The 14,152-nt window shown below is 64.2% G+C and overlaps 1 protein-coding gene across 1 annotated transcript; it reads right to left on the bottom strand.

Annotated features, from left to right (window-relative positions):
* Positions 1 to 8,385: 8,385 nt before the first annotated feature.
* On the bottom strand, positions 8,386 to 9,645 carry C2CD4C (C2 calcium dependent domain containing 4C). The gene has a single exon (XM_074163883.1). It carries the CDS (start codon positions 9,643 to 9,645, stop codon positions 8,386 to 8,388), a length of 1,260 nt encoding a protein of 419 aa, XP_074019984.1.
* Positions 9,646 to 14,152: the final 4,507 nt, after the last annotated feature.

Genomic DNA, 14,152 nt, shown 5'->3' with positions numbered 1-14,152 from the left:
ATATGGTAGGTGTTGGAGTTTATTCCTGTCGGTGAGTGTTAGCAGCGACAGACGGCTGGGGGTGGCGAAGCGAGAGATTTTGGTAGGTGCCCGTGCAACACCACCCCACGGACGCTGCAGCTGCGGCGAGGGTGGGGACCCCGACGCCCCCCCGCCGAGTGCCACTGGGGGGGCACCCACACACGCAGGGAAGGGTGTGCGGTGACAATCTCCCGGTGCTGGCGTGGCACAGATCGGGGCTGAGCCACCTCCCTGCGCCCCAGGGACATTTGGCATCGGTGGTGCTGGGAGCTGAGGCACCCCCAGCCTCACGCCACTTGCAAAACCCACCCGCCCCATCCATCCCGGCTGAAGATCACCCACTTGAAGCCGAGGAGGGCTGACGGCTGCTCCCTGGCCCCAGTGGCTGCTCTGCAGGCTTGGAGGCCCAGGGTTTGCCAGTGACCCCGCTGGCACCGGGGACTGGCTGGGACCTCCCACTCAGCCCAGCCTGGCTCCACGGTGCCTCTGGGATTTCGGCAAACCAGCCCAGGGGCCAGACCCGCTCTTGGTGCTGCCAGGAGACGCTGTGGGCAGGCGGCCAGCGGCAGTGGGAGGGGAACAGATTGCCCGCAAGAAAGTGCGTCAGTCCCCGAGCAGCAGCTCGGAGCAGGATCTCCTGCGGGTTTATCCCCCCGGGAGGGTTTGGTGGACGGAGCGTCCCCTGCACAGCTCTGCTGGGGCCCAGCAACACAGGTGCTCATGCCGGGTGTCATTCACAGCTTGTGTCCCACCAGCAGGTCCCTCCTGTCCTGCTGGGACCAGGACAGGGAGCAGGAGCTGCCTCCCCCATGGCCATGGGGAGCAAGAGCTGCTGAGAGGAGGGCGATGCTTTGCTGGGGGTTTTCCCCCCACCCCTAAAGCCCGAGTCTCCGTCTCTGCAGCGATGGGCACCAGGCAGGGCTGGGACAGAGCTGGGATCGATGGCGAAAGGAGCCAGGAAACCCAGGATCAAGGCTGATGCTCATTGCCAGCTCCTGTTGCGGTGACAAGCTGCGGGGCCGGCAGCGCTGCTTAAGGACACTTTGCCAGCATCCTCTCAGGTGCCTCTGTCCCCCGGCAGCTCTCTGGGATGGGGGGGCCACACGAGGTGAGCTCCCTCCCCAACAGCTGCTGGTGCTCGGTGCCTCCCATCCCACCCCAGCCTCCGCCCCCCACCCCCCACCCCGAGCATCCCACCCAGCCCAGGGGTGGGGGGCAGAGCAAGAGCCAGCCCCAGCAAGCCCTCAACCAAGCACGCATCCTCCCCTGGCACAGGTGAAATAAATACTCGCCGAACGGCAGCTCACCTGCTGCTCCTGTTCCTGCTAATTGCAGTGTTCTCACTTCACACTGATGTGCTTGATAAGATTAGTGATTACAGAAATCTCATACGGCAATTGGATTGAATTGGGAGCTGTGTGAGGGAAATTGGACTGAGCTGCAAATAGGAATTAATTATAACCTGGCAGCAGTGAGATTTGAGGTTTCGAATATGTATTTTTATGTACTGCCCAGTGCAAACACTGGCTTTGGCGTGGGTGGGTGGGGTGCTGAGGGCTTCCCTCCCAGCGAGGACACGCTCGCTGCCGTCTGGGCTGTCACGGGACAGGGGACATCGGGGTGACAGGCCCCAGGCTGGGGCGCCCAGTGCAGATGAGCACGGCCGGTGGCATCTCACCAGCAAGCTGAGCCTGCCCGAGCTCCTGCCCTCCCCGCTCTGCCTGGCAGCGGCCGTTCTCTCCATTGCCATGGCAATGCCAGACGAGCTCCCTGCAGCGTGTCCAGCCGATCCCAGTGGATTCAGCCGCCATGGCCGACGCGGACCCACACCTGGCTCGTACCCAGCCAAGCTGAATGGCCCTGGAGCAGGCAGGGGCATTGGCACAGCCTCAATGGGCTGCGGGGCTGCCACCATCCCAGGAGAGCCACGGGAGGGACATGGAGACGTGTCCCCCTCCCTGGGACCTTGGGGTCCGGGAAGGGAAACAGGGGGAGGAATGGAGCTCAGCCCTGGCCAGCACCTAGAGCATCTCCCAGTCCTTCCTGCCCCGGCACTTGGGCCTGGCCAGGTGGCCCCCACCGCAGTTAGAACCCCCGGGCTCGGCCAGAGCCCCCCTGTGCGGGAACCAGCCCACGGGCACAGAGCGGAGACTGGCCCGTGGCCCCCGGTGCTGTATCGGCTGTTGCCCGTCTGCACTGACATTAACATGTTTGCCAGCATCTGCCAGCGTTTAACAAATCCTCCTGTTTGCTTTGTTTATGCCATTTTTTTTCCCTCCCACCTGGGCCTATTTGATGCTTTGGGCATTTTGCAAACATTTTAAAGGCAGCATGTAAAACTTCAGCAGGCAGCTAGCAAAGCGCAGGCTGCTGGAGAGGGAGAGGAGAGGCAGGGAGAGATCCCTCACCCCACAAAGCAGCATCTGCCTTTGCCCTCATCCATCCCCGTAGCCGCAGGCTCCATACACCGGCCCCAGGCCAGGGCCAAGCCTGCGCTGGCTCCAGGGGTTCCCAATAATTTCTCCTCTGCCAGAGGAGATGGGGAGGGAGAGTCCAAGGCGGCACCTCCTGCTGCTGCCTTTTCCTGGCTCCGGAGGCAGGATCTGGCCCCAGGTCCTTGTCAGGTTGCCAGCCTCAAAGCAGGAGAGCAAAGCTGAAATGGAAAAGCAAAATACAGGTCGTGTGTGCCCCCAGGGCTGGCAGTGACAGGCAGCGCTGCCTGCCCTGGGGACACCCCGCCAGCGGCTGCTGCTTCAACTGCCAAGTGCCATGGGGGACAAGGAGCTGCAGGTCGTCCCCACTCCCGGCAGACCCCTGGGCTCCCAGCCTGGGGGGGCTCCGTGTCCCCTGGAGGAGCATGGGCCACTGGCCAAGGCAGCACAACCGGAGCCCAGCCCTGGGTACAGGACCCTGGGGCAGTGCAGGGGGAATCGCTCTCCTCTGGCTTTCTCTCTCTCCTGATGTGGCTACAAGGGATTGTGGGATCCAATTAACTTCTGTTCTCCTCCCAGTAACAGGGGGAGTCTCTCCCCCCCCTCCACTTTAGAGCAGACACGCTGCCATGGAAGACAAATGCTTGCAATAAAGCGAAGGTGCGTGTGCGCCAGGGGAGGCTGATGCTCGTGTGCAGCCGTGGACCCCTGCCCAGGGCCACTTGCCTCCTGCTGCTGCACACCCGGTACCACCGGCATCGCATCCCGCCAGATAGTCCCAGGCACCCAGAGCTGCTGCAGGCACCCAGCAGGCACAAGAGCGGGATCCCCACACAGGCCCGGCTACCTGCGGTGGGCACGGGGCCATTTCACCTTCCGATGCCTCTGTGGCTGCCCCGGGAGGTGGGGGCCCATAAGGGCGGCTGCTGCCAAGCCGGGCACAGCTAAGCTTCGCAGGGCTGGCACCCCTCCACCGGGCAGCGATGGCTGCGGGGGTCTCACCCTGGATGGGAGCAGGGTTTTTCTCACTCCAGAGGTTTTCTGTGCCGTCTGACAGAGATGCAGTTGCCTGTTTGCTGGGCTGGTGAATCACGTCCTGGGGGAACCTGTCTTAATGGCGGTGGGTTGTGCTTGGCAGCGGTGAGCCCATGGCGGGCACTGGTTCTGCACCCGGGGCACAGCTGGGAGGCACCGGGCCATGGCACCACCCCAGCTCCGCGGTGCAGACCCCGAGCATGGGAAATGCTGTGGTGACTTTGCTCACCCCATGCCCCACTCCAGCACCGAACAGCCCCTGCAGCCCCTCACCCCTGCACTGGCCCTGGCACAGCAGGGGCTGCGTGCAGGAGAGAACCCTCCCGCAGAGCGCCCACCCCGCACCCACCGCTGGACCAGGCGGCCGAGGGTTGCCAGGCAACGGGAAGATGCTTTTTCTGACCAAAATGGTAAATTGGCAGCCAGGTCGCAGTGGGGGAGGGACATGGCCGGGCTGGGGCTGCCTGAGGGGAGCACTCGAGGCTCCCCCAGACCCAACAGTGCCCAAAAATCTGAAGAGGAGGAGCAGCGGCCATTGCAGCCCCCTTCAGCCAAAAGCAGCTCTGACCCCAGCCACTGCCGAGGACCCTGAGCATCAGCCGGGGACAGCACTCAGCCCCCGGAAGCCCCTGCCCGGCCAGGAGACAGGGCAGGGACAGGGTGTCCTCCCGTGGGGACAGCCCCACTGGCCTCCTCCCTGGGAATCCCTCCCTGGGGAGCCCTGGCCCCGTCGCACACCCCTTATGAAATTGAGCCCCTAATTTGCCGTCTCCCTCCCTCACCAGCCATCACGCACGCAGCTAAATGAGCTCCAGGCAATTTTCTCAGAAGTTGAGTCCTCGCATTGTGAGAACACAGGACTAAAAATAGCCGAGGTCTGTGTGCGCGTCTCACCCAGGTGAGTGTTGCTCTGGAGAGAAGGGTAACGGAGGCAGCAGAGCCGCCAGCTCCTCCGCACCCAGATGTTTCTCCCCCTTTGCCTGAATTTCCTGCGTTGATCTTGCTGCCCAGGCGAGCCCCGAGTTGTCCTCCAGCACAACCCATGTGTGGCTGCAGCAGCCTGGGGACCCCTGGCCCGAGAAATCCCTGGGGGGGGAAGACCCAGGGGCTGGAGCATCCCTCGGAGTGGGCATCGCCACCCTGAGGGCAGAGCCACCCTCGCTCACCAGCTCTCACCCGGCAGCCGCCAATGGCCGTGCTTCATCTGGGCACCCTCCATCCCGAGGGACTGCGCTGGGGAGAGGGGACATGTCCCCTGGTCCCCCCCAGCCACCACCAGCATCTTCCAATTCAGAGGCTCATCTCAGCCCTCCTGGGTGCAGAGAGACACCGTGTTTCCTTCCCACAATGACTAGATTACAAATTCAGAGTGAAATCTTCCCCCACAAGACACCCCTCTCCACCCCTCCGACTGCTTCCAGTGTTGAACACTTTCCAGGGATTTTTCATGTGTTCAGGCTGACCCCATCCACTCTAGTTCAGAGTAACTTAATCAGCCTCATTTTATTGCTAACTGCTGTAGGTTTACACCTCTAGAAAAAGCACTACTTAAATTATTGGCACCTGCCAAGCTCTCGCCACGCTGCTTTCTCTGCCCCTGTGGGGGCAGGAGGAGAGAGGGCAGATCTGTTTAGTGCTCCCAGCCTTTATTTTTACCAAAAATGACAAATTATTAGAATGGTGAAAATTAGAAAAATGGCACTTAGGTAACCTCCCTCTTTTCTTCAGCAGCGTCTGATTAAAGGCAGATTTTGAAATGGAAGGTTGGGGAGAAAACAGGGAAATGTGCTGAACACCAACAGCTGGGCAGAGGGGCTCCATGGGGGGGGGCAGGGGAGGGAATGGTCCCTGAGAGCGGTTCATCTGACACCCATATCGCTCACACCATGGAGCCCTGGGGGGACACATCCCGGCAGCACTGCGGTGGGGATACGGCCAGGCAGGAACTGTTGGGATGGTTTTCACACCAAAACGCTGCCGGAGCTGATCTTGGCCGCTGCGCAGGAGCTGGCCTGAGCTGCTGGGCTCTGGGGGTAAACGGGCTGTGAAGCTCGGAGAGTGGCAGCCCACGCTGCCACTCCTGCGCTGCCATGGGGGCAGAGCTCAGCTGCGCCCCAGAGAGCCCCCCATGAGGGCAGGCCCGGGGCTGGGTGTGCTGAGCACCCGTCCCCCCTGAGGGCAGCGCTCCAGCCCACGCTGCTGACGGGGAGCACAAAACCATCGTCATATCCTTTATCACCAGTGCTGCCAAGAAGGAGCGGAGGGGCCAGGCTGGGGGAGCCAGCGAGGAGGAGGAGGTGGAGGAGGAGGAAGGGTGAAGAGGCTCTCCCTTGCCACAGCCCCTGCAAGGCTTCTCCGTGGCCAGGCAGTCCCAGGGTCCCAGCTCTGCTCCCCAACCCCTCCACGGCACAGGGGGCTGGCGGGAAAGATAATGGGGCTGGGGGGGTGCTGCAGCCCCAGCGATGAAAAGCAAAGGGAACTCCTCAAGGAAACCAGGAGACAGGGCACCACCTGCATCTGTTTTAGAAATTACTTTATTGCACTAAAAAGGGGAAGTCATCTGTAAACAAACATTCCATTCAGGTATTAATATATTTTTTCACTCCAAAAATGCATCATTAAATCCAGCCACAGAAATATCAAAAGCAGGAACAGTAGAAAAGAGCTGCAGGGGAGGAAAGACCCAGCCAGGCCACAGTCCCGGCTCCCACGTCACCCTCCTGCCCACCTCGGGAGCAGGGCTCACAGCAGCACGTCCCAGGGCACGGAGGGCAGCCACACACCACTCAACTCCAGCAAGGCAGCCCTGGGACAGGCGGGGGGGACAGCACAAGCCCCCAGCCTCTTGGGTCTCCCCCAGGACCAGCTCCAACCCCAGGAGCAGCCCAGGACCCTGCTCTCAGCATCCCCCTTGCCCAAACCCAAAGGCACATAGCTCTGCCGTGGGGGACGCGTCACGCCCCAACCCTCTCATAAAGCACCAAAATCTTTGCCCAGCTCCTGTTCCCCCTCCCCTCGAAGCCTGCTGGGTCCCCCCCACCCCCTTGCAGGTACAGCACCCCGGGGACCACAGCACCCCGGGGAGCGTCCCCTTCCTGCCCCGGGTCTGCTCAGGGGCAGGATGTTCACCCCCACCCCAGGGACGCGGCCCATCGCCCCATCCCACCCTCCCCAGAGCCCCCATCTGCCCCCAGGGTGAGTCTGGGCACTCGGGGGCCGGGAGCATCCCCCGTGTTGGCTCCCAGGGGAGCGGTGGGAAGCCTCAGGTGGGAAATCCTCCGCAAAGGAGGGACGTGTCTGCTCCTTACGTCCTGCACGGTTTGTTTTCAGCCACAAGCTCGACAAACAGCCACGATCACCCCAAATCCCCCCGACATGCAAACACGGCGCTATCAGAGCCATGCCTCGCGTACCTGAAACATATTTACAGACAGAAGTAAAACACGCTGGGAAAGATCAGCCTCAGATATAAATAGCCAACACCGAAATCTGCCATCTGCTGCAAAGGACAAGAAGGAACATCAACTGCCACCGACAGAGGTTAACACAGAGGGACACGTGTGTGTGCGTGTGTCCACGCGTGTGGCAACAGGCGGGGACGGGAGCTCTGCAAATTCCGCTCCCTTCCACAGAAACATGCAGGGCCCGACGCAATGGGTAACACCACACCAAACAACAACAAGGCATTGGTTTTATCCCCGCAGAAGTGCCCCGGCCGGCATTTCCCCACTGCCGGTGCCTCCATCCATCAACTGGGATGGCAGGGAGGGACGGGAAGGGTGGGAGCACCCTGCTCCCCCCAGACGGAAACTGCAGAACCAGGCCAGTCCCCCGGGGAGCTGGGTCCTGCTGGACACAGGGGTTTTGTGGCCCCACGGGACTCATCCCTCCTCTCGGCAGGTGCAGTCGCTCCCGAGCCCCCATAGGCGAGGGCAGGGGGGCCTCAGCCACAGCCTGCCCCCCTGCCCCCCAACACCTGCAGACGTCCCCAGTGCCAGCCAGGCCACCAGGACTCAGGGAGGGCTACTCCAGTCACCTCAGCTTTGTCAGCGAGCACATCTGCTGGGACACTGCCTGGGACCACCCATGAGCCCAGGGTGAGGTGTGCCAGGCCCCCCCGTGGCAGTGCCAGCCCCAGCACCTCCCTCCCACAGGCAGGGGACAGGCAAGGGAGCCTCCTGGACCTGGAAAAACCCAACACCCCTGAAGCTTCAGGAGCTGTGTCCCGCAGGGGGTGAGCAGCAGGGGACACCGCTGGGGGTGGGCAGGGGAGGTGTCCCGGGAGCTGCAAGTCGGACCAAGCTGACTTGTGCATCTGCGCAGTCCTGCAGGGCTGGGAACAGTCCAGGAAAGGCTTAAAACCCACAAACCTGACTCATCCCCGGGGTCACCTCCCTTGGCCCACTCTTGGGTCACCTCTGCAGTATTTTCTCTGCAGTTTCCAAGCCTAGAAACTTGTCTTTTAAATTAAAGCTGAGGTTGATGCTATCACCTGACTCCAGGGGCTGGGACTTTGAGAAAGGTGGCACAAAGAATGCTACAGAGATCTACCCACCTCCAACCTTTGTGCTGGCCAGCTAGAGACCACGGGCACCAGGGAGGGAAGAGCCCAGCAGGTGACATCCATCCTTCCCGGTGGAGATGGCGCCAGTGGATCCCCACTGGGCTCCAGGAGATGCAGCCCCAGGAGGGAGCAGAGGGGAGACCCTGCGGCTGCTGGCCCTGCCTGCCCTGCTGCAGGCGGGCTGGTGCTGGCAGTGCCACCCCCGGGGACCCCCATGCTCCGCCACAGCCCCGTCCCCCCTCCAAGGGGCCCTTCCAAACCCCTCTGAGTGAGGCTGGGGGACATGGCTTCCCCCCTTGCCCTCACCCCAGCCCCCAGGGGGGCAGCAAGCGCCTACAGGCAGGACAGGAGGGTGGTGAGGGGCAGCTCCTTCTCCCCCAGCAGCGTGTCCCGCTTAAGGCTACTGCCCTTGTTGACCACCTTGAGCTTCAGGGACATCTTCCTGGCGTGGCCGGGGCCCAGCCCATCGAAGAAGAAGTCCTCATTGAAGACAGGGTTGCGGCTGTTCTTGACGATGGTGCTGCGCTGCTTCTGCAGCTTCCCGGGGTTGAGGCACAGCGAGACGCAGCAGTTGATGCTGCGCAGGTCAACGAGGGTGTCGTAGAGGTCCTCGGCGGAGACGAGCCGCACGCGCAGCCGGGCGTTGGAGGGGTCGTACTCGGCGGCCAGGCGCAGGCTGCCGCCCCGACTCAGCCGCAGGCTGTGCTCCCGGTCACGGCCCGGCGGCAGGTCCAGGGGCAGGAGGGCAGCGGGGGGCTGCCCCCCGGCTGGGGCGCTCCTGGAGCGGCGCTGGGCGCTGGGGCTGGTGTCGGCAGAGCTGTCATCGGTGGAGAGGGAGCTGTTGCGGGCTACCGAGTGCTTCAGCTTGATGACCTTGGACTGGCTCTCCTGGCTGAAGATCTTCAGCAGGGAGACGGAGCGGGAGAGCAGCGGGGAGCCGAAGGGTGAGGACTCGGCTGAGGAGCATGTGTCGCTCTCGCCGCCGCTGAAGTAACGGCCGGGGTGCATGAGGGCTGCGCCCAGGTCGGCGGGTGCCCGGGGCCTGCCCTCACCATTGAGCTTGGCTCTGCGCTGGGCGCTGGGCGAGGTGGCTGGCGAGGGGCAGAGGCTGCTGTGCTCGCTGTGGAAGAGCGATTCTTTGCGCCGTGTGTGGGGGCTCTCCACCAGCGTGGCGAAGCCGTAGGAGGTCTGCGCCTTGGGCACGTAGGGCAGCGACATGGCCGTCTGTGCCTGCGGGTCTGCGTTGGTGCTGAAGCCCTCCTCGGCCGTCCAGTCCTCGGCGGTCTCGATCTGGATGATGTGTCGGCTGGCTGCCCGCTGCCGGGGCCGGCTGGACGGCCGGGGGCTGCGCGGGGGCTTGCGCCCGGCCAGGTCCTGCTCCGAGGTGGAGGGGCCCATGGCGGGCGTTGCGGGGGGCTCGGTGCCCTCGGCCTCGGCAGGCGCTGCGGTCAGCTTGGGTGGGATGAAGAAGTCAGGGATCTTGTCGGGGGTGAGGACGTTGCTGTAGCGGGACCCCCGCGGGGACTCCTCCGGCCCCGTGCCCCGGGACCCGCCGTTCTCCGCCACGCCGCGCAACCGCTCCAGGAGCCACATGTTGCTGCCGATGCGGGGCTGGAAGAGACCCGAGGGGAAACGCTGTCACCGGGCGCCGGGCACCGGCAGGGGCAGACCAGAGCCGTCAGCCCGGGTGGCAACCGGCGGCACCGAGAAACGGGGGGACGGGGGCACGGATGGGAGGGAACCGGCCGCGCCGAGGGACACGGGGACCCGCCAGCCCGGGGGGACGGGAGGGAACCGGCCGCGCCGAGGGACGCGGACCCGGGGATCGCGGCAGTGTCGGACCCGAGCGATAGAACGGGACGGGGCGGCCGCGGCGCACGGGAGCCGCTGCCGGCCGCGACGCGACGCGACGCCCGGACCGATCGACGGACGGACGGACGGACGGACGGACCGACCGGCTCCGCGAGCGGGAAGCGCCGGATCCGCTGCAGCCGGAGCGGAGCCGCCGCCGCCGCAGCCCGGGCGGGGCGCGCGCGGACGCGCTTTTATACGGCGGCGGCGGCTCCGCTCCTTCCCCGCGCCGCCGCCGTAATCCTCCGAGCGCGGCGCCCCCGCTTTTCCCCGCGCCGCGCCCGGACGGACCGGCACCGGCACCGGCACCGGCACCGGGACAGGGACAGGGACAGGGACCGAGCCGGGCCGAGCAGTCCCGGGGTGCTTATGCTCCGGGGTGCGGGTGCCCGGTTCCGGGACACCCGGCCGCCTGCCCACGGGAGCACCGGGGCGGGGACGGGGACCGGGACCGGGGGGTCCCCGAGCCAGGAGCGGGGTGGTGGCGGCCCCGTGGCCCCCCCAGCGCCCTCCAGACCCCCCCTTTCCCCCCCCCCAATCCCCCGGCGCAGCCCACGCTCCCCTCGGGGCTCTTGAGCTCATCAAAGCGCTGTACAAAGCCAGCGGCACTCCACGGCGGCTCCGAGCTCAAGGGCTCGCTGAGTGCATTAAGTGGTTTAATACCGTGGCTGGAGGAGTTGGGGGAGGCAGTGCCACATGTCACACATCCCACAGCACCTGCGGGGACAGCACTGGGGCAGGATACGGCCCAGGTGGCACTGGGGGCACTGGAGAAAAACGTCCAGAGGATCCACAGAACATCACTGCAGGCCTCAGTGCTGGGGAGGGGATAGGAGGGGGACAGAAGGCTTTCAAACCAGGGTGATCGGCCCCAGCCCAGGTACCGCATGGATTTATAGCCTCGGGGACAGGGATGTACCAAGCAGGACAGTGGCACGGACCGGGACCAGCAGCTGTTCCTCCCTGGCTGCTGCCCCATGGATGCTGTTGGGCTGCAGGGAAGGCACCATAATCCCACAGTGCAGGGCTGGGAGTGACCGCTGGGAAGGAGAGCCCGGCATGGAGGCTCCATCGGCAGGGGCTGCCGCAGCCGAGCAGCGAGTGCGAGATGGGGGAAGTCTTGGCTCCCTCTGCATCCTGGCTCTGAGCTGGTAAAAAGAGCTGGCTGTGCAGAGCCAGATGGAGAGCCCACAGCTCTGCCAGCACCTGGGAAAGGTGGCAGGGAAGAAGGTCCCCAGGGCCTAGGGAATAACCCTCCTCCCTCCCTGGAAGTGGGTCGCCCTCCCCTCTCCCTGCACCCCCACAGTTCCACTGTGTGCCCTCTGCCTACCATGCCCAGGCCTCTCCTGGCAGTGAGCGGGCGCTCCCTGGCAACGCGAGCACTCTGATTTATGGAGTTTCTTGGCACATTGCCCTGCCCGGTGGGGAGCAGCAGCTCAGGCCAGCTGCAGACGTTCACCAGGAGTGGGCCCTTCGGCATGGCTGCCCCTCGCTGGCACCTGGGAAAAGCTGCTGGAAACATCTGAATGGGTTGATTTGGGAGCAGGAAGCAGCCAGGACCTGGAAGGGTGTGGGCAGGGATGTCTCGGGGGCAGCGGTGGGGAAGGGGACGGCAGTGTCATAGCTGAACCCTGGGAACTTCACTGCAGAGCTCTGAGTCCTGGGTCCTGTGGGGGGAGAAGAGGGCAGATGGAGCCCGGGAGAGGATGAGGCTTTCGGGAAGGGGAGGCTGGTGAACGAAAGGCTTGTGTTTGCCTTTCCTCCACCCTGCACAACGGTGGGTAAACAAGGTGCAGAAATGGTTGAGTTCCCTTGAGATAACAAAGAGCGCTGGAGTGGGGCCAGCCCTGCCCACTCGGCTCGGGGCCAGCCGTCTCTGGGGGACAGAGGGGAGCAGGGTGCACTGAGCTTGCCTGGGCTCAGCTCAGGGCAGAACTTCCAGGTATGAGGCAGAAGAGGAGCTGAGGTCCTCAGTGCCCCAGTTCCCAGCAAAGGGACGGCAGGAGAGACCCTGCACTCATGGCAGGAGCTGGCACAGGGACACGCGTCTCTGGCATCTTGAGTATATGGGCTGTGCGAGAGCATCCCCTCCCAGCAGCACAGGCAGGGCCGGCAGCCAGCCCCACTGTCACCACGGGGCTGCCAGAGACCAGCACTCGCCATCGGCACTGTGCTGTGTGGCCACTGTGTGCGGCAGGAGCAGCCAGACCCGAACCAGGAACGGGCAGAGAGCAAACACTTGCAGGGGCAGTAGAAAACAAGGGTTTGGGGCCTCCAAAACGGGCTCCAGACCCTCGCTCAGCACTGAGCAGTGTGGAGACAGGGGGGGTGCCTTTCCTTGCCTGCCTCCCCCTCGTCCAGAGCTCTCCGTGGATCTGGGCAGCACAGGACACCGGGAGGGAACAGCTCTGGGGGCTCCGGAGCCACCTCCCTAAGCAGCGTGATGGGGAGCTGGGCGAGGGCTGGGTGAGACAGGCGAGGGTCCATCATGCCGGGCTGGAGGCTGCTGGCAGTGGCCTGACCACAGCACCGTGGGCAAGCAATGCCTGGTGGGGACACTGGCAGAGCTGGGGACACTGGCAGGGCTGGTGTTGCTGGAAGGGCTGGGGACGCAGCTGGCGGAGCCGGCAGCATGCTACCACCTGCTGGAAGCTGGGAAGGAGAGAGCCCCGAGGGGAAGGGGCTGGTGCCAGGCTCCGGGATCCCAACGCAGCCCCTCCGGGTCAGGAGAGCGGCAGAATCTCCTCTCCTTCAGCTGGTGAGGGATTTCCATGGAACTTGCTGAGTGGCAACATCAGAGACTCTTATCCCTCTGTCCAGGAAAACTGGACTGGAGCGTTTGTTGTCAGCACGTTTGGAGACGGACAGAGGGACAGTTGGTCAGTGAGACCCCCCAGTTGCAGTTGCTCTTCTGTGGCTTCCAAACCTTCCCCAAACGCCTCGGCCTCCCCACCATCACACAGGCTGAAGGAGCAGCTCTGAGAAGCAAGTCACTGTCCCCTTCAGCCCGGTGTTAACTCTGGAGCCTAAAATCAATCCTCCACCAGCCCTTCAGGCACCTCCCGGCAGCCCCCCGGGGCCGAGGCAGAGGCAGCAGCCACTGGGGAAAGGCGTGGGCTCGTTCTCTGGTGGTGAAAGAAGAGAAGTCCGAGCCTTTGCTGCCTTTCCCTGCCTCTGCCATTGAGGGAACAGTGCAATTTTCTTTGCAGATGCATTACTACATGACAAAAAATAGCAGCTGAGACGGAAGTGCCGCGTCCCAGTAGGTATTCAGCTATCAATGGAAAATTACACATTCATTACTGGCCTTTATTTAGGGGCTTATTTTATTCATTGACTCAGCCCGCACCCAGCCAGCCCGGCAGCCCCGTCCCGGGGGTCAGAGGGTGCCAGGGTGACCCCGCTCCCCGTGACAGAGGCTGGTGGCACGGTGGCAGCCCCCGGCATATGGGGCAGAGCCGAGATGGGCTGGTGACACCCACGTGGGGCAAGCGAGCGGAGGGGACCTGGCAGAGCCCTGGAGCCAGCCAGTGCTGGGGCTGGTGCCAGACTCGCCAGGAGGCTGCTGCCCACCCAGTGCCCATGCCCAATGGCTCGCAGCCCGGCCATGCCACTGGCTCAGAAAGCCTGGGGCAGCCTTCTCCCACCTCTGCCGACCCCAGCCAAGTACCTTTCCTATCTGCTGGCTGCACCACAGCACCGGGAGAGTGGCCAGGTCCACCCCACGGCTCTCGCTCCACCAGCCGCCGTGTTCATTAATGGGTGATGAAGGGCAGCTCAGCCCCGGGCTGCTGGGTGCCAGCCCGGCTGCGGCAGGAGCCAGAGGAGGCCTGGCCAGGAGGCTCGGAGGCGAGTGGCCACATCCTGCCCTGAGCACGGGTGGGCTATGAGTCTGCAGGCAGCAGGAGCTGGGAGATGCCAGGTGCAGGGAGGAGATGCCATGCAGGACCAGCGCCCTGGGGACCAAGCCCTGGGTGCTGCAGCCCCCTCTGGAGCTGGGGGACGGGGGTGACCCACATGCAGAAGGGGGACAAGTTGGCCCCGGGTGGCAGAGACAAGTGTGACTGGCCAGGACAGGGCTGGCTGCTACCGCCAATGTGGGACTGGCCAGGAGCTGGTGGTGATGGAGACACCGTCCCAGCACCCTCTGCATCCCCAGCCCCATCGAGCCCCTGGGTGCAGGAGACAGCAGCGGGAGCCCCGTCCCAGCACCGTGCCCAGGGGCGGCATGAACAACCCGGGCACCTTG

Source organism: Numenius arquata, chromosome 25, assembly GCF_964106895.1.
Source record: "Numenius arquata chromosome 25, bNumArq3.hap1.1, whole genome shotgun sequence".
In the NCBI taxonomy this organism is placed as follows: domain Eukaryota; kingdom Metazoa; phylum Chordata; class Aves; order Charadriiformes; family Scolopacidae; genus Numenius; species Numenius arquata.
This window is presented reverse-complemented; position numbering and strand designations above follow the sequence as displayed.

What these genes read in the sequence shown, in the direction of transcription:
- C2CD4C (XM_074163883.1), bottom strand. Translation starts at nt 9,645, where the DNA reads ATGTGGCTCCTGGAGCGGTTGCGCGGCGTGGCGGAGAACGGCGGGTCC.